The 25,664-nt window shown below is 36.0% G+C and overlaps 1 protein-coding gene across 1 annotated transcript in view; it reads right to left on the reverse strand.

The window, feature by feature from the left end:
• Window positions 1-4,447: 4,447 nt before the first annotated feature.
• Window positions 4,448-25,664, reverse strand: part of MED18 (mediator complex subunit 18) — a 55,874-nt gene continuing 34,657 nt past the window's right edge. Inside the window, exons 6-8 of the mRNA XM_090386314.1 lie at window positions 25,108-25,194; window positions 7,573-7,619; window positions 4,448-4,561 (exon numbers count right to left, since the gene is read on the reverse strand). Of these exons, the coding sequence (XP_090242440.1) occupies window positions 4,513-4,561; window positions 7,573-7,619; window positions 25,108-25,194 (183 nt within the window). The 3' untranslated portion in view covers window positions 4,448-4,512. The remainder of the gene's footprint in view (window positions 4,562-7,572; window positions 7,620-25,107; window positions 25,195-25,664) is intronic.

Consider the following 25,664-nt stretch of genomic DNA (forward strand, 5'->3'; position numbering starts at 1 on the left):
TGTGCCATTTAAACAACTTTTAGTAATTTCTGCCCCAGCCTTATTAATGTTTAAGGTGGCATGGTAAATATTGCAAGATTTCCAAGTCTCTTAACGTAGAATTTTTCTCGTCTGCTGCAGACAATGACTGAGCAAATATTGTGCGTAAATAGTATGCTTTTAAATTCGAAATAACACCCTGATCCATAGGTCGAATGATTGGCGATCTTGAAATTATCTAGATGCAAGGGATGTCCAGGAGCATTATCTAATAGAAGCAAAATCTTGAAAGGAACATTGTTGTCTTTACAATATTTTTCAACCTCAGGAATGAAGCAGAATTTAAACCAATCCTCAAAGAGAGATACTGTTATCCATGCTCTCTGGTTCGATTGGAAATGCACGGGTAGGGTTGTCTTATTGATGCCCTTAAATGCATGAGGATTTTCAGAATGGTAAACAAGCAGTGGTTTTAACCTGTAATCTCCCGCTGCATTAGCCCCAAGCAAAAGCGTGGCCCTATCTTTTCACACCTTGAAACCTGGCATTGTATTTTCCTCTTTAGCAATGTATGTTCGATCCGGCATTTTTTTCCAATACAGAGCAGTCTCAACAACATTGAAAATTTGCTGTATTGCATAGCCACCTTCATCAATATTTTTTTCCAACACATCACATTTCTTTGCAGCTGCAGAATCGGCACTGGAGACTTCACTGCACATGTGTGCAAACCAGCATGATGCTGGAACCTATTAAACCACCCGTTGCTTGCCACGAACTTGGGTTGGTTTGGGGTTTGCCATACTTATCCTTAACATCTTTATAAATACTTGTTGTTTTTGCTTGGTCATTAGACTCAGGGGCACTCGCTTCTGAATCTGATTTTCCAATTTTCCATCCATATTATTAACAGCTGTTCCATCTTCGATATAGCACCTGAACGCTGTTTTGTAATCTCTGTTGACCTTAAGTGCATTGATCCTTTGACATGTTTTTTATATGCGCATTGTCCTTTAAAATAGTATTCACTGTTGAAGCAGCGTGAACTAATTCACTTGCAATAGATGACAAACTTTGTCCAGCATCATACTTCTTTTCATCTTCATTTCTAAATCAATTTTGTTTCATTTCCTGGCACTACCACCACCACCACTTGCACTTTTCGTTCATCGCTTTCCCTTCATCATTGTAATACATAAATAGGAATGAACAGAAGTTTCTGAAAATTTGTTTTTTATATGATTGAAGATTTCAGTGAAGGGGAACAGGTCACCATAGTAGCGTAAAAACCCACACAATCGCAGTTATTGGTATTACTGCAAATGCAATAAGGTCGTGGTCGACCCCTCCAGAAACATGCTTTAGAAAAATATCACAAAGGCGTTAAAAATTGATTCTTATACGATATGATAACATATGATAACAATGAAAGGATAGTGCAATTTCCATTATAAATATGAACTTTTAAAGAAATAAATAAATAGTTTAGTAATACAGCGAAATTTTCAACTTCAAACGACTTCGAATTACAAAAAAAAAAAAAAAAAAAAACAATGTGTTATTGTGCTCATATTACAATATTTTCACGATGCCTCCATTTATTCCTACGATATGCAAAATACGTTTCCACGATTTTTTAAAGTTTGCACTGACGGGCAAAAACATGCGTAAAGATGAATTTCCGTAAGTCAAGTATTACGGAAATCAGACAGTTCCTATACTTTGAGTTTCGAGTATTACCTAAATGAACAGATGATTTTATGAAATGGTTGTCAAATGCTTTTCTAATTTATAAATTACACCACTATCACTTTTAACAACATAATCCTGTGATTGAAACATAACCAATTTTTGGGTTTAGTGAAATTTTTGATTAATGACATAAATACACTTGTTCTCAAAACCTGTGCTACTGAACTTACACCTGTTCTTCGCTGCTTTTTTTTTTTTACTTTTTTATTCCAAAGGTGTTTTTCCTTCTGCTTGGAAATTTGATCATATCCAGCCACATCCTAAAAAAATGTGACAAATCCCTCCCATATAATTATCAACCCATTGCAATTACTTCTACTCTTTCTAAAGTAAAGGAGAAATCAATTAACTACCAACTCTTAAACTACCTAGAAACCTTCCTCTGATCAACAATCACCAGTATGGATTCCGTCAGTGTCGATCCACTGGTGATATTCTGGCTTAAGTTACCCATTTATGGACAAATTCAATTGAAAAGTTTGGTGAAACTCAAGCCATTGATTGCTCTTGACATTTCAAAGGCTTTTGATCATGTTTAGCATAAAGGTCTTCTACACAAGCTTCCATCTTATGGTTTGCCAACTGTTTTTTGTAATTGGTTATCTAGTTTTCTCTCTGATCACTCACTGAGGGTGATGGTAGATGGCTCTCTGTCTTCTAACTTCTCCACTAATGCTGGTGTCCCACAAGGTTCAGTTCTTTTTCACCACGCTTTTCATCTTGCATATTAATGACCATGACCATTAACTGGAAATTCTATCCATAGTTTTGCCGATGATAGCACATTGCATTCCACTTTCAATTTTGAGAAACCTTGCCCTGCTCAATCAGCTTCAACTTCTCAAATATCCGCTACCAATTCCTTAAATGCCGATCTCCATGTAATTCTCCAGTGGGGCAAAGACAACTTAGTTGATTTCAAACCTTCTAAAACTCAGTCTTGTCTTATATCTTGCAAAAAGGATTCTTCTGCCCCTATGCTTATCTTTGGTGACATTCCGATTTCTAGGTAAGATGATATATCTCTTTTGGGGATTACCCTGACTTCTAATCTCTCTTGGCACATGCACATTACAAATATTGCTTCCTCTGCATCTAAAAAACTTGGTTTTCTCTTTTGCTCTCAATGTTACTTTTCTTACACACAGCTATTCACTCTGTACAAACTGCAAATCCACCCTACCATGGAATATTGTTCCTACATCTGGGGGTGGTGCCCCCAAACCTCTCTCAGGCTTCTAGATTCCATTCATAAAAGGGCAGTTAGGTTAATGATTCATCTCTAACAGAGTCTCTCCACTCTGTCTCAAAGAAGTACTATTTCTGCTGCATTCCTTTTCTACAGATATGTCCATGGGCACTGTTCTTCTGAATTGGCTTCTATAATTGCCGCTCTCTCTTTCAAAACAGACCGGACACGTGCCGCCACCAACCAACATACATTTACTGTTCAACTCCAAACTCACAGAACCAATTTTTCATCTTCCGTGTTTATTCATTCAACTGCCATTTTCTGGAACAAACTTCCTCCATACATATTTGTGAAAATTACAGTCTACAGAAGTTCAAATCTAATGTGAACAAATATCTTCTTTCATCTTCTCAACCTACACCCTAAGCACAGTACTAAGTACTTTAGGTTCTAATACCTCATGTTTGGGGTTTCCATAAAAAATAAATAAAAATGTAGTATTTTCATAGGTTATTTGGCCGATTTTGGTTTTAAGGACTCCCTTGACAGCTTTATTGACAAATTTTTCATTTATAGATCTGTTACTGAGAAACAATCTTCTCATTTTTTCAGATTTCTTGGGATCTAATCAGTCCTCTCTAAATACAGTGTTTCTAAATGGGAATTTTTTACTGGCCTGGGACATGTGCTAAATGCAATGTAACAATCCCCCAAACAAAATTTAAATGGTTACAATATAAATATAACAAAAGAAAAGGTCTGCAACGCCCCTTCCCCACCGGAGACACAACCACATGGTCCTGTCTTCTGGCTATAAGAAAAGGAAATTTTCTTATGGAAACTAAACTTGATAATCTGTCACTAAAAGTATGAGCGTGATCTATCTAAAGGCTTTTGGAAACATGAAATGTCTTCATCAGATCTTTCCTACCTACAATAATTATCTTAGTTCTGCTGTTCATCTTCCAAAGTCAGTATCTATTTTAAATTTTTAAATAGCTGCAATATTCTTAATCTAAACAAGTTACAAAAACAGAATTTGCAAATGAGCTATTTCTTAATTACAATAAACTGATCACATCGAGGAGTCTAAATTTTCAAAACATCCACATCTAAACTACTTGCACATTTCTCACAACAAAATATCAACATTATGCATCAGTGCTTTAATCAGTGACTTACTTCACAATAAATTAACCTTTCTGAACAGATCTCTTCAGAATTTATTGATTCTGACTTATCTAAATATCTCATACAACAAAATTGAACATTTGTTCACGTGCACTTGACCATGTTAGCCTTACAAAATAGGTTTCCTCTACCTACAAGAGTAAGCCATGCTGATAAAAATCCCCCCCCTCCTCAAGAGCCTTATATAATCTTTCAAGTCTCAAGTTAATCCACATTATATATTATATAAAAGGAATTCAGTTGGTGCACCAAATTTAACTGCTCTTAGTTCTGTGAAATAAAATAGCATCTGCATAATAGGTATTTTAGTGATATATTCCATTCTATTTAACACCATATTTTACACTTTTTTTTTTTTCTTTTTCATAACAAGAACATAAAAATAATAGACCGTATATTTATACATGTTGCAATCTTCTGTGATCTATCTTCTCTAACTGAACCAATCTGATTACCGTCAAAGAAAAATATGAATAATAATTGCGTAAAAACTATGATACTTTAAATTTCATAATTCATGCCAAAAGTTATTGAAATTAGAAACAATCATTTTACATACATATAAAATAAAAGAATTTTACAGAATAGTTCAAAGAGAGGCAACTGAAGTTAACTGAAAATAAACAAAAGTGGTTGTGTTACAGTTTGTGTTATGGTTTACTAAGATATGTTAGAATTCTAAGTTATCAAGTAATATTAGATGCCCATCACTGTACATAAAAAATGTACAATTCACATCTTGCATTTCAGTTGTCTTTCCAGTTTCCCTCCTTTTTTTTTATGGATTGCCTGTATTATATGTGCTATGATTAAAATTAAATTATACACTAAAACTAAATGAATAATAAAAGAGCTGATGAAAAGGAAACTTCTGAGAAAGACTATAAATTATCAGGAGGCTTTGCATGCTACAATATGTAATAAAGTTACTCAGGAAGAGAGGAAGAGACAGAGCAAAATAGACAATGAGAAGTTACCAGCAAAGAGGACAAACAACAGTTATAGAGAATTTTTTATAGTCGAGTACTATAATTGAAGGACTAAAACATTCTAGTCCAATAAAAGATAGCCACAGCATTATTACTGATCATCCTGAATGCTGCCAACAATTGCTCATTAACATTTGGTGGAAACTTACAACAGAAACATTGCTGCTTGCTAAGGAAGAGGCATATTACTACTATTAGACAAGACCTACAAGTCTACTCTACCATTTCAAAGGGTGGCATGCTCTTTTTCATAATTTCTGCTACTGCCTTAGAGCCTTTCTAGATAATAACAAAAAAAAAAAAAAAAAAAAAATATATATATATATATATATATATAATTATGAATAAAAATTAAAATTAAGTAAAGAAAGAAAATGGATTTGAATTTGAATAGAGATAAAATGGAATATCAATAATATGAATAATATGAATTATGGATCAGGGACACTGCAAGAGCAAAGGTACCCTACAACCATAATGTATATATAGAAAATTATTTTAATGTTATGTGCAAATCTTTAATTTAACTTATGCTAATAATGAAAATACCGTGTACCCTGGGAGCGATGTATGTTGAATAAAGGGGGGGAAGAACGGAAAAGAGTAACGTTATAAACAAAGTGCGAATTTTGAAAAATGTAAAATTTGAAAAGAACGAAAATAGAAATAGCAGATTATTGAAAAGAACGACCAAAGTAGAAATAGCATTGCAGTATCTTTCATAATTTCTGTGTCATCTTCAGAGGTCATCCACCTAAATTATGAAAAAGAACAGCAATACTCTTACTTCTGTTTCTTATGTTATACTTTGGAATAATATTTTTGCTTAACTTGTATTTTATTTTTTCAAAATTTATATTCTAAATTATTTTTTACAACGTGTCCGCGTACACGTGTTTTTTTTTTTTTTTTTTTTTTTTTTTTTTTTTTTTACATACAGAACATGTCAGAAACAGAAGTAAGAGTATTGCTGTTCTTCTTCTTTTTCATAATTTAGGTGGATGACCTCTGAAGATGACACAGAAATTATGAAAGATACTGCAATGCTATTTCTACTTTGGTCGTTCTTTTCAATAATCTGCTATTTCTATTTTCGTTCTTTTCAAATTTTACATTTTTCAAAATTCGCACTTTGTTTATAACGTTACTCTTTTCCGTTCTTCCCCCCCTTTATTCAACATACATCGCTCCCAGGGTACACGGTATTTTCATTATTAGCATAAGTTAAATTAAAGATTTGCACATAACATTAAAATAATTTTCTATATATATATATATATATATATATATATATATATATATATTATATTAGGGTCACCAGATAATTTCTTACATATACCCATATTTGTTTGTAAATTGCAAGTGTTCTCTTGTCAATTTTCCTGTTTTGCTGGATGAGAAACTCCCAGTTTCTGGGGAGGAAGCCTTGTTATCTACGTCTGAGACCGACTAACTCAACCATGGAGGGAAAAAACCCATTAAAGTTAAACCCATCAGTGGGATTCAAACTCAGGCCTTTCCACTCAACATGGGGAGAACAGTGATGATACCACTGTGCTACCCGTGCAAATTCTAGCTAATAACACCAATTTTATCGCACATACTGATAACTTAAAATTTTTTATCTCTTCCAGCAGGCACTGTTCAGCAAGCCAACAGCAGGGTACATAGCCAAGAACTATTTAGACTATGCCGGACTACATCTGAACCAAAGCAAATCTGTGCAATATGAAAGTTAAGAATATCTCAGTCACCATGGAGGGCCATTGCAAGTGTGGCTATCCAATTTAAATTCAGGTTAATGTGGGAGAAGAGTCTCACTTTTTAGTTACTCATGTCAATGCTAAAACATACTCTGCTCTCTGGATCACCAGACTGGAGTTCGTGGGAATTTGGAACCCTGCATTTACTTATGAAATGTGTGCTGGTGATATCATATGCTTCAAAAATTTGGTCCTCAGGACGTAGGTGTATCAAACTATTAAAGTTTGATACACACTCCATTTGTGACTGCAGAAAAAGAATATTCAGTTTCTTGCCAAATATTTTACTAAACTCCTTCCAATATCCTTTCCTTTAAAATAACTGCCATTTCCAGTAGTGGCAAAACAGTCCTAGTGTGCAGTGAAATTCTCACTGAACACTGGGATTGATTAGTGTTTAATGAAATTTTCATGGAACACTAATCAACAATTTCATCATGTGAATTGTAAGCATACCAGGTGTCTTCTTAAGTTGAGACTTTCCCTTGAATAAAGGGTACCTCGGCATCCGCACACTGAAGAAAGCAATGGAATTTCATTAGGATCAAATAACTATTTTCAATTTTTTTATCTAAATGTAACATGTTTTAATGTATCTTTATTGGTTTTCTCACAGAAAGTTTCTAAAATAGGAATATCATTTTGAATTAATATCAAGATAAGTATTAAAAAAAAAATTAGACATTGAGCATAATTAAAAGGATACGGCTTGAGCTGCTCAGCAAAAGCTTTCATTTCATCTGCTAAAGCATCCTATCAAGTAAAAAAGACATAAAAACCATAGTAACTTATTTTAAATTGAACTGTATGGTCAATTTTTATAGTAGTGCTCATAATTTAGGTTCAGAGAAAAAGTAAACCTGATACTTGTTTATTATCCTCCCACCAGTAGTTATGATGTCACCACCCTAGTGGCACATCCTTTGTTGGCATTAAACTTATGTAAGAAATACAAAAGGTAAATAATATACATGTGCATAAATATAAGCAGGAAGATAACTAACTACTGTACTGTGAAAGGAGGATAACAGACAAGTATTATATATCTCTTCAGTTCAACTCAATTTCAATCATTTTGAATATTATTTAACTACTTCTGAGAAGATAACTTATTACTGGCAAGCATTACTAAGATAATATATTCAGCATGTTTAAAGAAAAATTATACCAAACTACATCACTGAATGGTACAAACCTCTTTGTATAAAACTGGTGAAACTCACACGGAAAAGTCTACATGGTTAGCTTGAAATTTGGATTAAAAATTAATATTAAGGATGAAAGAATGCTTTAAATTAATCCTTTAAGGTTATTTTCAATGTGCTACCATCCCCATGGAATGAGTTATTTTTGAAAAAAGTTATATCTTTCCTGAAAACATAAGAAAAATGCTACAACAAACAGCTTTTATGTATGATTGTTTGTTTGTTATTTGTTTTTAGGAGCATTAGCAACTAAGGCCATATTGCTCCGAGGATATGCGGTGGTCATTTCCTGACCTTTCCACATCTTTCATATTTGGTGGTCACGGGCTTGAACCCCGGTCTGATCAAGAAGCATGTGCTATGCACTGCTGCTCCTGCCCACCTGGCCACGGAGGCGCCCTTTTATGTACGATATATAAGAAACATATTTTATTTTACTGCTGGGAAACACAAGAATATGAGAATACCAAAATGTAGCATTCTTACTATAAAAAAGAATCTATCTCTTGCCATTATCTCAGAGAAAGCTGTGGATTTCAAAAGAAAATACTGACCTGAAATTATTATTTTAATGGCAGTTTCTTACTAAAAAATAATTCTTTCCACTGTCCTAATGGGTGTGAAATTTCAGTCACATTTTTAATTATGCCAATAGCATACTCTTCAACTAGTAATTTTTTTTTTTGTTTTGTTTTTTGTAAATTCTTCTATAAACATTTTCTCAAAAAAAAAATCAACTTCTTTCAGATTACTGAAGTCATTAGGAAACACTGTTTCCCTAATTCTCAAATTGTTGTTGTTAAGCTTATGTATTTTAGGAATGAATTCATCCCTATTCCATTTCATTTGGTATATATCAAGCCTCTGTTTCTTTGCCAGTTGCTTAATTTCTCTATTGGAATCAGAACTCATCAACATATTGGAGTTCCTAATTGCTTACTTTTTATTACATAAAATGAAGCATGTTCAGAATTTTTAGTATCAGATTCATGATTTTGACACACTTCTGGTATTTTCACATGAAAAACATTTTGGTTAGAATATAATTGCAACTTAGTTGATTTGCCATCGTCAAATGTTTGGAGCCCTGTGTTATGTTCACAATTCATAAACAAAAGCTTCGATTTCTAATATCCAGTATTTGTAAATGATAGTCGATTTGTAAACCAACAGAAGCAATCTGCACATATATGTAAAGTTTTATTAGTTTGACTATTCACAATCAGAGTTTGATTAGCATTAGCATTAGTAGAGGCATTTGATGGAAGAAAGCAAGCTTATGCAGCATCAGCCAAAAAAAAATAAATAAAAATAAAAAAAAAAACCCACTTCCACTTCACTCCTCTGTTCGTTCAAAATACCTGTCCAGCTGAGCCTTAAACTTATTTAGGCTATCAACCTCCACTACAAGGGATGGAAGTCTATTCCACCAACCAAGGAAAGACAGATCCTCAATTTGAATTTATGCCCTCTCAGGTTATTTTTCTGAGCTAGAGGAAGAATCCCATCAGCATTGAGCATGCTTAAACCATTCAAGGCTTTATACACCTCTATCAGATCACCTCGCTGGTGCCCAGTCTCCAGACACTGTAATTTGCAAAACTTAAGCCTTTCTTCGTAAGAGCACCCCTTTGTTCCATTCACTAATCTTGTTGCCCTTCTCTGTACTCGTTCCAGCAGCTCTACATCCTTCTTGAAATGAGGCCTCCAGACCTGTATACAGTACTCCAGGTGTGGCCTGACCATTGCCTTATACAAGGGAATAATCACCTCCTTATCCCTGCTGGAAAAATTCCTGTATATCATTGAAAATACTCCATGAGCTACTCTTGCAGCCCGTCTGCACTGCTCAGAGAACTTCATATCTGCCTGCCCAACCACTCCCAAGTCCCTTTCATTCTCTACCACTGTCAGTGTAGTACCACAGAGTTGATACATTGCTCTGGGGTTGCTGTTTCCCATGTGTAGTACTTTACATTTGTCAATGTTAAACTTCATTTGCCACCTCTCAGCCCATCTGCTCAACCTTTCCAGATCCTGTTGCAGCAGCATAGTGTCAGTAGTGTCCTTGACAACCCTGCCAACCTTTGTATTGTCTACAAACTTGAACATTAAGCTTGATATACCATCATCAATATCATTTATAAATACAGAAAACAATAATGGACCCAGCCCTGAGGGACTCCACTAATAACATTAGTCCACGATGAGCAGTGTCCATTGATTACCACTCTCTGTCTTCTCCCCCTCAACCACCCCTTTATCCATAGCAGCAATTTGCCTCCAATGTCACACTGCTCCAATTTGTGTAGCAGTCTTCCATGTGCAACAGTATCAAAAGCCTTTCTAAGATCCAAGTATATAATATCAAAGCTATTCCCTGCATCCAGTTCTTTTGTGACTGCATCATAGTATCCAATCAAATTGGTCAGGCAAGACTTCCCCTTAACAAAACCATGCTGTGTCCGAGCTGTAACTGAAGTCTTCTCTAAATGATCCTGCAGTGCTTCTTTAACCAGTGCCTCCATTAATTTTCCTGGAACAGAAGTTAAGCTCACAGGTCTATAATTACTGTGTCAGCCTTTGATCCTCCTTTGTGAATTGGGGTCAGATTTGCACATTTCCAGTCTATGGGTACCTCCCCTGAGTCGAAGGAAGCTCTCATAATTATGGCTAAGAGTTTGCTTACTTCCTTTGCTGCCTCCTTTAATATAACTGGATAGATCCCATCCACCCCGGGTGCCTTTCTTGTGCTTATCTTCAACAGTTTCTCCTCCACTTTACTCCCGGTTATTTCAAGATTCTGTAACTTACTGCTAGAGTTGAATACACCTCTGGCATTCCCCTCGCTGAATAACTCCTCATGTGTGAATGTCGATGCAAAATATTCATTTAGTTTGTTAGCTACCTGAGCAGGATCATCAACAGTTGACCCATAAGTAAAGAACTCTTTGCTGTTTTTCTTTGCATCCCTTGCCAAGGATTTCTCGTAATCTGCCTTCGCCTGCCTAACCTCCTTTGTAACTTGGTTGCATATCAACTTGTATCTATCATAGGCTTCTGTGTCATGTGTTAATTCGTAAGTATCCCATGCATTTTTCTTCTCTGCCACATGCCTCATTAGTTCATCTGACATCCATTTTGGCCTAAACCTTGAACAATATTTCTTAGTTGGTATGTAAAGCCTAGTAGCTTCCAAGATAAGTTCTTTGAATGCTTCCCATTTTGAATTTGCTGTTGGTAACATCATCAGTTGGTCCCACTGTATAGAATTTAAATACTGTCTCAGTCCATCGTAGTCGCCTTTACGGAAGCAATAACCCTTCCCTTTACCCTTAATGGTAGTTACCTCTTTGAGTAAATCCCACTTCAGCACACTGTGATCACTGCCACCTAGGGGTTCATTTATCTGCAGATTCTTAATGCATGAAGAATCACTGCTGATAATCAAATCAAGAGTATTACTCCCTCTAGTTGCCTCCCAAACATGCTGATGTAGAAAACAATCATCCAATAAATCCACAAAAGCCCTGCTAGTGTGTGAGTGACCAGCCCCCAAATTCCAGTCAATATCTGGGAAATTAAAATCTCCCATTATAAGACTCTCTGATTTACTGGCCCACTCTATTTCCCTGTACAGTTTCTTATTATACTCATCAGAGTCATTAGGCCTATAGCACACTCCTACTCTCAATTTTGATCTCCCAATGCTTATGTCACACCAAACTGCCTCAACACTGCACTGTCCAGCGATGTTGACTGGCTTCACTTCCTTGGTTTTTATGTGTTTCTTAACTAATAGCATAACCCCTCCCCCCCTTCCTATCCTGTCTATCCTTTCTGTAGACGTTGTACTCCCCAAATTGCAGTTCTGCATCCCTTATATCTGTGTGACACCACATCTCTGATATCCCAACAATATCTGCCTTTGATGTTTTGAGCAATACCTCAAATTCATCAAATTTATTTACTAAACTCCTAGCATTGGTGTACACGCAAATATACCTGCACCTGTTTCTATTCTTAGCTACCCTAACACAACCCATGTGTTTACTTGTACCGCAATGGCTCCCAGCAGTCTCTGAAATACCATGCATCTTGTTTTTCAGGCTTCTGCTCATTCTAATAGAAGCAGTGCAAGAATCTCTTTCACCTCTGCCAGTGGCTACTGTCAATCTATTGGTCTTTGTCTCCCCCCAAGCTAGCAGTTTTCCGACCCACCTAACACTGCCTTGATAGCATCAGCAAATATTCTTGCAACCTTTCTATTTAAGTGTATCTCATCCGTCAAGAAGCAATCTCTCCTGTTAACAAGTAAGTTAACAGGAGTTAGCTCAGTTCACAATCAGTTAACTCCTTAACAGGAGTTAACTGATTGTGAATTTAAATGCCCACTGAATTTAAAGCTTGTGTATAGTCAAACGTAGGCTATTACTGATGAATACAGTGCCCAACTATAATTGAGTGCAGTACCTAAAGGGTTAATAACCCAGAATTAGTTGACAAAGGCGAAAAACAAAACCAAATTTTAAAAAATAAACTAAAACAGACTCCTATTAGACAAAACGCTTAAGTATATATTCTGTTATCAGATGGATAAAGTAAAGATTGTATATAAAAGACCTGACTTTTATATAGGGCCATGAAGTGCGCAGATCTGTCACTTTGGTGCATAGTGTGGCAAATTAATCCTATAAAGCCTCCAGATCCATGAAACTTTGACAAGGGTAAATAAATTTAAGTGTTTGCTAAAAGCAAATTTAAAACTTTTTATATCAATTTATTCATAAAATAAAAATCGTATACACAGTCATATTTTAATTATGCACACTTCCTTTAATTTAGGCCAAATGCCTCATTTGATAGCATGTGAGCTGAGCTCAATTTGCAAATAATGGCTGCTGAAACTTGACTCTTTTGTGAGTATGTAGGTGCATATACATGATTTTCATGTGTGTACTCAGTGGAGTATGTGCACAATTTTCACATCTGGGCCTCCTGCAGTACATAGGTAATACATGTTTCAAATGTTGTTTCAAATAGCATTTTCTTGTTAATGCTATATATATATGATTTGTCCTCAAGTAAGTGCTGCCATATTTCATTTGTGTTTCCAAGTAACTGCAGACAAATTATAATAATAAATTTTCTAGTAAGAAAATAATTGCTAGCTTTGGAAACTGGAAGTGAAGACCACAACTATTAGTTTCGGTTGCCAAATTTGGCTTACAAAAGCTGAAATAGAATAAATTGTAATTGGTTTTGTTCCAGAAGTTATTGAAATTAAATCATGTGATATATAAATGTAGAGGATATCGCTGCATCAAGAAAAAACAAACAAGTGCTATTTTATTTTTTTCATGATTTTTGTCACTTTTTTATTTCTTTTTTTAAATTCTGATTTCATTCCTGACAATAACTTTCATTCTAGTTTTGAGAAATCAAGTCAAAATAAGAATTAATATTTAAAATAATTTATGTAGAAGATTTTGTTTTTACTAAACTTTGATTCCCATTGGCAACTGGAGGAATTTCTAGTCCTCTTCAATTGAGGCTGTAGCCAGCATCTCAGTAAACCCTCCCCCACGAGTTATTCTGTGTTTTTCAGCAATCACAGCATACACTTCTACAGTCAAAATACACATATATAGGTATGAGAAACAAGCTCTGGTACCAGCAAAATAATAATTTATACTTCTACCCATCAAACTGTGTTCAATTAATACCATGAGCTCCAATATAAATAATGGTATTCTCCTGGTAAGCTGTTTATTGTATCATCAATTATCTTTATTGCAAAGAATGTAGTTCCCTTGAAACTACATCCTCTTGAACCTGAGGAGTCTGTCCACACTTGACAATTTTCTCCCTGAGTATCAAACTGAGTATATTATTATTATTATCAATTTATTTCTCTGTTGAGGAGATACCCCTGAGACAGCCATTGGCTAGAAGGGTGTGAGTAACATTCTAAGGTGTGAAGTGGACCCCATGAGCAAAGTCCATGGGACGTTCACCCTGAAAGGTTAAATGTAGAATTTTGAAATACATGAGTAATTATGATTTAATATATAATATTTAAAATTTTGGTATCTTTGACATCATAGAATATTTAAAATTTTGACATCTAGCATAGTGAGAATATATAGTTAAAAGGGATCAAAATTAAATGCAGTTTTTGACGAGACAATAGGAGTTGGCAAAGACTTGCAATCTGTAGGCTTTGTCGTTACAGAGCTTTTCCGGTTCAATTCTTAGTTGAATGAAGAGTTCTGTTGTGTTTGCTGGAAAAAAGCGACTTAGGCTGTCCAGGTTTTTTAAGTTGCTTTGAAGAGGATGCCTTGTTTCAGCATTCCTGGTGGCTCCTCGATGAGAGTGAAACAAGCCGTCAATACTGGGAGTGTCTAATCTTCCTGCTAGCAGTTGGGCTAATGTGAAAATGTTTCTTGTATTAATTGTCTGTTTCCAGCTCTAGATGGCTCTAGAGATAGTAAATGAGTGATTCGAGATCCTGTTCAGCCATCTCAAGAGCCAGTATTCAATATTTAGGAAAACTTTCAGGTTGCTCTGCTCGGTGGGGCAGAGGACCAAATCTGTGAGGCATACAGTGGGATGGGGTGCCTCCGTAGCCAGGTGGGCAGGAGCAGCAGTGCATAGCACACGCTTCTTGATTAGACCGGGGTTCGAGCCCATGACCACCAAATACGGAGGATGTGGAAAGGTCAGGGAATGACCACCGCATATCCCTGGAGCAATATGGCCTTAGTTGCTAATGCTCTTAAAAAAAAAACCAAATAACAATAAAAATACAGTGGGATGGGAAGTAAACATTTCAAGATATACTTTTTAACAAGATCTGGGTTTCTAATGCCAATTAACTCCTGCTTGGCAGCCCAGAGTGCTGCATATGTTTTTGCTTTGATGTAATCAAAGTGTTCAGAGAATGATAGTCTCTCATCCCATTTTAGGCCAAGGTCTACGTACGATGTAACCTTTGGAACTTCGCATCTGCTTATCTGCATAAAGATTGTTCCTGCTCATTTTCTTTGTAATTATCATCTGGGCAGATTTGCTTGGGTTTAAATATTTCCTTGATACTTGAATCCCTGATGAGTCCCTATTTTCCTTTTTCTCTAGGGCAGTGGTGTCCAACCTATAGTTCGTGGGCTGGATATGGCCCACGAATTATTTTTATATGGCCTGCACGGAAAGTGAACTAAAACAGCATTTTAAATTTTAATTATCAAAAAAATTTTTCATTAATTTTTTCATTAAATCAAAAGTGTAAATGTCAGTAAATGTAATTGTGTATCGTACTTAATAAAATTTTTAAATATTTCAATTTTAGGCATTCATTATATTTATTCACCTTATTATTGAAAAGCAGTGATCCTTTTCGGGCTATAAATTTTCTAAAGTGAGAATTTAAAAGCAAAAGTAAGGCATTTTTTAAAACAAAAGTAAGTCATATTTTTATAATTGTAATAAAATCTAAAAAATAAATCACTGACAGATTTGTGGCACATAAATAAAAGTGTTGAGAATTTGCATTTTTTATATTTAGCCTAAAATTAAAAATGATAACATGGAAACAGAAACTTCTTTTTACAGGTAACAAGATATGGAAAATGTAGCACATTAATTTTTCTCAAATCACTCAGTGCAGCCCAGAAACAAATCTAACTTTGAATATGGCCCCTGTATGGGAAAAGTTTGGACACCAGTGCACTAGGGCATGTTGCTTCCTCAGAGGTTCAATTTCATCCAAAAGTGTATCAAGTTTTAATTTCAGTCTGTCACAATCTGTACATCTAGGAGATAGAAAATAATCCTTGGTTGAACTAAGATTACTACAAGAGTGACCCTGGAACATAGAGCATAACAAGAAAAGATCAATTTGCTCTGGAAGAGGATGAGGAAACCACTTATAGCCACTCCTATCTGAGTCATGCAATTTTGTGTTGATGCATCCTTACTTGTCCTGTACTGACCATTATTAAGGTAAAATTACAAAATATCACAACTGAGTACAATTCTTGCATATTCAGTACAATATTTGATAATTTTCTAAATTAAAAAAACTGAAAACACCACTGAGGACACAATGGAAGGAATTTTGGATACTACCTCTACTATTAAGATATAAACAGTCATGGAAGGTATCAAGTATGGAAAGGCAGCAGGTATAGATGAAATTAGACCAAAAATGCTGAAAGCTGGAGTGTAAACGGTGTTGCAGTCATTACATCCCATTATTCACAGGTTCTTTTCTGAAAGACAAGTTCCAAAAGAATGGATAAGACATTGATAGTACCAGTATACAAAAAAGGAAAATAAAGCAGGATGTAGAAATTAAAAAGGAATTTCCCTCCTTGGTGTATCAGGTAAAAAGCAACGTAAGCATCTTAGAAAAGAGGATTAGAAATATTGCTGAATCTAACCATAGAGTCAGGTTTTAGGACAAGAAAGAATATTTGGATCAAATATTCACAGCCAAAGCAGATTATAGAAAATAATGGGAACATAACAGGAACTTAGAATTTACTGCACTTGAAAAAAATCATACAATAAATTACCTAGAAATCTTATTAAAATATACTAAAGTCATTCGGTTAAACTTGGAGTGACGCAGGATTGCACCTTACTGCCTCTTCTTTTTATAATATTAATAGACCATTTAATAAAAAAATTTTAATTTACTGATGAAGTAAGTGCAGGGGGGGGGGTCTAAAAATTTGACCATAATCATGCACAGATGATATCGTGCTGTTAAATCGTACATTGCAAAATAATTAAGAATTTCTGAATAAATCAGATAAACACTGTAGAAAATTTGACATTAAAACTAATTACCCAAAAACAAAAGTTATGGAAGTTGGGAGTGAGACAAGGAAGACTTAGAGAATATATTAAGTAATCAAAAACTGGAATGAGTATTAATTATGTATCACAAACAGTCTTTATGCCAATTAAACAAATTTATTTGGAGCAAGTGAGAAATTAGCTAAAAGACAAAATGACCCACTCATAACACAGATTTTAAGCCTCTTTCAACTATAGAGCTGAGAGTTTGGTAAGAAATAAAGTAATTAATCAAAAATTAGCATCTTCAGAAATGAAAGTTTTAAGAAAAATAAATAAAACTAACAGATGGAAGCAATGGCAAGACAATATTATAAATAGGAAATATGAAAAAATCTTGGGGTAACAAATTAGCATTAGTTTTGTTAAAAACATTACCATTAGTAGAGGCATATGATGAAAGAACGCAAGCTTATGCAGCATCAGTCAAAAAAAAACAAAAAAAAAAAAACAAAAAAAAAACCACACGCTCCCATTTCACCCCTCCATTCATTCCAAATACCTGTCCAACTCAGCCTTAAATTTATTTAGGCTATCAACTTCCACAACAAAGGATGAAAGTCTGTTCCACCAACCAACTACCCGCTGGTTAACAGCAAACTTCCGCACATCTATCCTACATTTGTCTTTCCTCAACTTGAATTTATGGCCTCTCAGGTGATTATTCTAGCAAGAGGAAGAATCCCATCAGTATTGAGCATGCTCAAACCATTCAACGCTTTATACACCTCAATCAGATCAGATCACAGGTGCCTAGTCTCCAGACACTGTAATTTGCAAAACTTAGGCCTTTCTTCGTAAGAGCAACCCTTTGTTCCATTCACTAATCTTGTTGCCCTTCTCTGTACTCATTCCAACAGTTCTACATTCTTCTTAAAATGAGACCTCCAGACATATATACAGTACTCAAGGTGTGGCCTGACCATTGCCTTATACAAGGGGATAATCATCTCCTTATCCCTGCTAGAGAAATTCCTGTATATCATTAACAAGACACTATGAGCTACTCTTGAAAACCGTCTGCACTGCTCAGAAAACTTCATATCTGCCTGCACAATTACCCCCAGGTCCTTTTCGATCTCTACCACTGTCAGTGTAGTACCACAGAGTTGATACATCACTCTGGGGTTACTGCTTCCCATATGTAGTACTTTACATTTGTCAATGTTAAACTTCATTTGCCACCTCTCAGCCCATCTGCTCAACTTTTCTAGATCCTGCTGCAGCAGCGTACTGTCATTATTGTTCTTAACAACCCTGCCGACCTTTGTGTCATCTGCAAACTTGGACATTAAGCTTGATATACCATCATCAATATCATTTATAAATACAGAAAACAACAATGGACCGAACCCTGAGGGACCACTAATAACATTAGTCCACGATGAGTAGTGTCCATTGATTACCACTATCTGTCTTCACCCACTCAATCATCCCTTTATCCATAGCAGGAATTTACCTCCAATGCCACACTGCTCCAATTTGTTCAGCAGTCTTCCATGTGCAACAGTATCAAAAGCCTTTCTAAGATCCAAATATATGATATCAAAGTTATTCCTTGCATCCAGTTCCTTTGTGACCACATCATAGTATCCAATCAAATTGGTCAGGCAAGACTTTCCATTAACAAAACTATGCTGTGTCCGAGCTATAACTGAAGTCTTGTCTAGATTATCCTGCAGTGCTTCTTTAACCAATGTCTCCATTAATTTTCCTGGAACAGAAGTTAAACTAACAGGTCTATAATTATTTGTGTTGCCCTTTGATCCTCCTTTGTGAATTGGGGTCACATTTGCACATCTGCAGTCCATGGGTACCTCCCCTGAGTCCAAAGAAGCTCTCATAATTATGGCTAAGGGTTTGCTTACTTCATTTGCTGCCTCCTTTAATATAACTGGATAAATCCCATCCACCCCGGGTGCCTTTTTTATCTTTATCTTCAACAATTCATTTAGATCATTGCCAGAGTTTAACTCACCTCTGGCATTTCCCTCTCAAATAGATATCCAAATAAAGGTAAGTGAAGAAAACTTTAATAAGAGACATTTTCTTACTTAGTAATATCTAGTTCCCCTTCACGATTTATTCAAATTTAATTAAGGAGACAACCTAACAGTGGACATATAAAAAGGAAGATTGTTATTTATTTACTCAATATAAAGCGAGAAACTTCATTTTAGTACATCAGAATATACTAGTGGGTTGGATGGGAGAAGGAATATACCCCAGATCAAGAAAAAAGGTGGATTGATGGTGCAAACAAAAGTTAGAGGAGAGAGAGCATACTCTGGCTGCAGCCAGAGTATGCTCTCTCTTCATAATGATGACATGAATATATTACAGTTAAACAACATTTAAAATATAACAGAATGTTATAGATAACTCACAGGATAAAAACAAATAGTGGACTACATGAAATGAAGTCCACTATTTGTTTTTAGAAATTTTTTTTGATCTACAGTTATTTTGAATATGCTATACTGTTACCTAACAGAATCTAAGCAGTTGTGCACCAAGCAGCATTACAAGACAAACACAATCTAAACTGTGTAAAAGACATTTCTGCTAATGACAGAACAATGAATGAGGATGCTAAATAATGTCTATGCCCCTTGCAGGGATATCAAACTGGAAACCCAGGTAAAAAAGGCTGAGCATGTGTGTCCACTGTGGTTTGGTGAAGCAAAATCAACAACTCTAATGAGAAATTCTTGCACAACTTTTAGAAAAGAACCACCAACTCACTAATCTAATTAAAAGTGGTATAAAGATACAGGTTCTCAGATGCAGGTTGAGTCGGCAATGGAAATATATGTGGGCATCCACTGCCAAACAAGTAGTCACCAAACTGTTTAGTTTTGGGTGGATATAAAATGAGTTTCCTATTCAGGAGACCCTAGGGTCAAAACGGTTACAGTTAGCACTGTGAAAATCGGTGGGTATGTCATTTAGGGTATGGGGAAATGATTTAGCATTAGTAAAGGCACATGATGCAATAATGAAAGCTTATATAACATCAGCCAAAAAAAAAAAAAAAAACCTTCTCATTTCACCCATCCACTTGCTCCAAAGGTTTGTCTAGTTCTGCCTTGAATCTATTTAAGCTATCAACTTCTACAAAGACAGATGGAAGTTTGTTCCAGCAATCAACCACCCGCTGGCTAAAGGCAAACTTCCGCACATCTATCCTACAACTGTCTTTCCTCAATTTGAATTTATGCCCTCTCAGGTGATTATTCTGAGCAAGAGGAAGTATCCCATCAGCATTGAGCATACTCAAACCATTCAATGCTTTATACACCTCAGTCAGATGACCTTGCAGGTGCCTAGTCTCCAGACACTTTAATTTGCAAAATTTAAGCCTTTCTTCATAAGAGCAACCCTTTGTTCCATTCCATAATGTACAGAACAAGTACAGAAAAGGGCATTCCATGCCCTTTTCTGTACTTGTTCCAGCAGCTTTTTTTTTTGATTTGGTAGTTGTTGGCGCATCGGCTTCTGTGGACATATTGCACCTCCCAAGATTTTTGCAGTACTTTGATCCAAGCCCGAGGCGGGAATCGAACCCGCGACCTTTGGGTTGCCGGGCAGGTACTTTACCCACTCGGCTAGCCCGGTCGGCTGTTCCAGCAGCTGTACATCCATTTTAAAATGAGGCCTACAGACCTGTATACAGTACTCAAGGTGTGGCCTAACCAGCCTTATACATGGAAAAATCACCTCCTTATTCCTGCTACAAAAATTGCTGTATATCACTGTCAATATACCATGATAATACATCTCCCACTGTTAGTTTAGTACACAGTTGACAGTACACAGTTGATACGTTTCTCTGAGGTTACTGCTTCCCATATATAGTACTTTACATTTGTCAATGTTAAACTTCAGTTGGCACCTCTCAGCCCATCTACTCAACTTTTCTAGATCCAAGCATACTGTCATTAGTATGCTTGGATCTAGAAAAGCAGCATACTGTCATTAGTGTCCTTAACAACCCTGCCAACCTTCTTATCATCTGCAAACTTGGACATTAAGCCTTATACAACCATCATCAATATCATTAATAAATGCAGAAAACAACAATGGACCCAAACCTGAACCCTGAAGGACTCCACGAAGAGCAGTGTCCATTGATTGCCACTCTCTGTCTTCTCCCACTCAATCATCCCTTTATCCATAGCAGCGGGCGCCTCCGTAGCCAGGTGGGCAGGAGCAGCAGTGCATAGCACACGTTTCTTGATTAGACCGGGGTTCGAGCCCGTGACCACCAAATACGGAGGGTGCAGAAAGGTCAGGGAATGACCACCGCATATCCCTGGAGTAATATAGTCTTAGTTGCTAATGCTCCTAAAAACCAAATAACAACAACAACAACAACATCCATAGCAGCAATTTGCCTCCAGTGCCACGCTGCTCCAATTTGTACAGCAGTCTTCCATGTGCAACAGTACCAAAAGCCTTTCTAAGATCCAAATGTATGATAACAAAATTATACTTTGCATACAGTTGCTTTGTGATGACTTCATAGAATCCAATCAAATTGGTCAGAGAAAACTTCCCCCTTAACAAACCCATGCTGTGTCTGAGTTATAACTGAAGTCTTGTTTAGATGATCCTGCAGTGCTTCTTTATCCAGTGCCTCCATTAATTTCCCTGGAACAGAAGTTAAACTAACAAGTCTGTGATTACTTGTGTTGCCCTTTGATTCTCCTTTGTGAACTGGGGTCACATTTGCACATCTCCAGTCCAGGGGTATCTCCCCTGAGTCCAAGGAAGCTCTCATAATTATAGCTAAGGATTTGCTTACTTCATTTAATATAACTGGATAGATCCCATCCACCCCAGGTGCCTTTCTTATGTTTATCTTCAAACGATTTCTCCTCCACTTTGCTCTCAGTTCTTACAAAATCATCTAGCTCACTACCAGAGTTTAATTCACCTCTGGCATTCCCCTCCCTGAATAACTTCTAATGTGTGAATGTAGATGCAAAATACTCATTTAGTTTGTTAGCCACCTGAGCAGGATCATCAACAGTTGAACCATCGATATCAAGTGAACCAATCTGATTCATCCCCTTCCTTCTAGAGTTTACATAAGTAAAGAACTCTTTGCTGTTTTTATTTGCATCCTTTGCCAAAGATTTCTTGTAATCTTTCTTTGCCTGCTTAACCTCCTTTGTGACCTGGTTACGGACCAGCTTATATCTATCATAGGCTTCACCTGTTAATTTATATGAATCACGTGCATTTTAACTTCTCTGCCACATGTCTCATTAGTTCATCTGACATTCATTTATGCATAAACTTTGAGCAATATGTCTCAGTTGGTATGAAAAGCCTAGTAGCTTCCAAGATTAATTCTTTGAATGCTTCCCATTTTGAATTTGCTGTTGGTACCATCATCAGTTGGTCCCACCACATAGAATTTAAATACTGTCTCACACTACCGTAGTCACCTTTGCGAAAGCAGAAACCTTTCCCTTTAACCCTGATGGTAGTTATCTCTTTGAGTAAATCCCACTTTATCACACTGTGATCCTGCCAACTAGCAGTTCCTTTATCTGCAGATTCTTAATGCATGAAGAATCACTACTGATAATCAGATCAAGAGTATTACTCCCTCTAGTTGCCTCCCGAACATGCTGATGTAGAAAACAATCATCCAACAAATCCACAAAAGCCTTGCTAGTGTGTGTGTGTGTGTGTGTGTGAGTGACCAACCCACAAATTCCAGTCAATATCTGGGAAATTAAAATCCTACATTATAAGAACTCTGATTGACTGGTCCACTCTATTTCTCTGTACAGTTGTTTATTATACTCATCAGAGTCATTATGCCTATAACACACTCCTACTCTCAATTTTGCTTTCCCAGTGCTTGTCACACCAAACTGACTCGACACTGCACTATCCATCCACGTCAACTGGTTGTACTTTTTTATTTGTAGAAGAAAAAAAATTTGTTCAAATTTTCGCCACCTGGGGAAAAACAGCATTGCACATATGTAAAAGTTGTCATTTGCTTCAAGATACACTGCTTACACAGATGACATCCTGTTAGATAACAGCAGAAAGGCCAATGCCACCGTCAGTAACCATTATGGCTCTTACAAAAAAGGAACATGCTCTTTTAGTAAAACTGTTCTGCCAGAATAATAGTAATGCTAATGCAGCCCTACGTGAATATCGGAAACTTAAAGGTTTGAGTAAAGGAACTTTGACGTCAGTGGGGCTTTGAAAACTAATAAAGAAATTTGAAGCGACAAACTGGGGGAATTAGGTGTAATTCCAGGCAGGGGACAACCACGTATCAGAACGGAACTACTTCCGTTCCAGTGGTTGCAAAGGTCAGAATGTGAAACACTACCAGTCAGTAGTGCCAGACGTGTGTCAAGAGACTTGAACCTTCCTTGGCCTACTGTACAAAAAGTGCTTTGAATAATTTTACACTGGTTCCCGTACAAGACTCACACAGTGCAAGAACTAAAGTCTTGTGATCAGCAACAACAAGTAGACTTTGTCTATGATTTCTGGCTCGTATGGAGCTTGACGATACATGGGTTCGAATGATCTTGTGGTCTGATGAGGCACATTTCACTCTTCATAGGGCTGTAAATTCACAAAACTGCTGAATATGGGGAACTTCTCGTCCATCTGCTGTGCATGAAAGTCCATACATTACAGTATGGTGTGGATTCACAGCCGAGTTCATAATCGGACCATTTTTCTTTGAAGAGTCTACACCTCACGGCCCCATAAGGTGTACGGTAACTAGTGCACGGTACTATGCTCTTCTAAAAAATCACATTATTCTCACTCTGCGAGAAAAGCAATGCTTAGAGACTGTAGTGTTCATGCAAGATGGTCAACATGTGAAGGAACTGCTCCATTCAACATTCGGAAATGATTGCATCATTTCTAGAGACTTCCGCAGTTCTGGCCAGCCCGATCAACAGATCTCAATCCCTGTGATTTCTGGCCATGGGGATACCTGAAAGACAGAGTTTACCGTAGTGGCATACAGATGCTTGTCGATTTAAAAGCAAGCATTAAAAAGCATGTAGCCAACATCCCCAATGAGATGCTATGCGAAACTGTGTCACACGCAATCCTCTGTTTTCAGAATGTCATATAAAGTGAAGGAAAGCACATAGAACAATATCTGTAGATTCTAAGTTCTGATATTAAAATCTAATCCTAAGTTAAGTATTCCATCTTATGTTACAGTGCCAACTGCTCCCCTGGTGGCATAAATTTGAACTAATTTTTCTTCTACAAATCACTTTCCCACTCCCTAAATGACATACCCACCAATTTTCACAGCACTATCTCTAACTGTTTTGACACTAGGGTCTCCTGAATAGGGAAACTTATTTTAATAACCACCCAGTATATCAGAACAGTTACAAAAAGCACAGTGCTGAAAATCCTTAGGAAATGTATAAAAATGAAACCATATCTGTTATAACTACTGCAGGAAATCACTGATGATGACAAGGTGAGTCACTTTAAATTTTCATATAAAATAACCAGATATGAAAATCACATGGCATTTACATGGAAGAGCTATAGATTATAAAAAAATAGTTAATATACACAGTGCATTACATTTCAGGTGTTTTGGCAAATAGTAATGTTCCCAATTTACAAAAAAAAGCGACTTTTAAGCCCAAACTGAGAAAATTTCATTTGTGTGCATCCACCGTATTACCCATTCATTCCTCCAACACGCAATAACCATAATATCCAAGTCTTCAGTTACAATATACATGTAAAGTATCCCAAAAATCGATCCAGTGGGAGTTGAGTTGTTACATGTAGATGGACATGATGAAGACAATAAGTGCATAATGCATATAGGTTAACATGCCTAATAAATAAATAAAATAAAATAATAAAAAAGTACATTGCATCTTTTGAACAGTACTGTACTCTTCTAAGAGATAACATTATTTCCGCAGTAAATGTATAGCTATGTGTTTTTATTTATTTACAGCAATCTAGAAGACTATTTTGCAATAAATAAGACAACCGAGAGAAAAACTATTATATTACCTAATTTATAGTTATTTACTAAGAACAACTTCTTACAAGGTTTAACTTTCTAATTAAATTTTTAATGCTCAATCTTTTTTTCAAAATAAGGTAACATTAAATTAGACTTAAACACATACCTGTCCTGATGGGGCTACAACGCTTAATTCAACTAGGTAAGACTGAGAAACAGGTTCTATACTTTCTGGTTTACCTTGGTGTAGGAGCTGTAAGTTTAGATAACAACAACAAAACAAAAAGAAAATATAAAACTCTGTTTCTTATTTAATGTAATCAGAAATCTTATATTTCAGTTTTAACAGAACAAAGTTCTGACTTAATAAAAATTAATAAACTCTAAATCCATGGAAGAATTTACTAAGATTACTTTTTTAGGTTAATATTTTGCTGCTTATAATGTCATTAAAAATATAATGTCATTATAAGTCCAGAAATACTAAATTGCAAGGTTTTATTCTGCATAAAACCACGTGGTAGAAGAAAGCTGCCTTTGACTCCATGACCAACATCTGCTGAAAAACCATTTGCATTATATTGTTTTTTTCATACAAAGTGTAACCATAAAGTATTGGAACTGAATTTCATGTGGCTTGCAGCAGCAGGGGAAGAGTAATCACATCTGAAACGTTGATATTATATTATATTATATTAAATATATAAATTTAATATTTAATTA

Source organism: Mastigoproctus giganteus, chromosome 12, assembly GCF_048544385.1.
Source record: "Mastigoproctus giganteus isolate SK-2022 chromosome 12, ASM4854438v1, whole genome shotgun sequence".
NCBI classification, from domain to species: Eukaryota; Metazoa; Arthropoda; class Arachnida; order Uropygi; family Thelyphonidae; genus Mastigoproctus; species Mastigoproctus giganteus.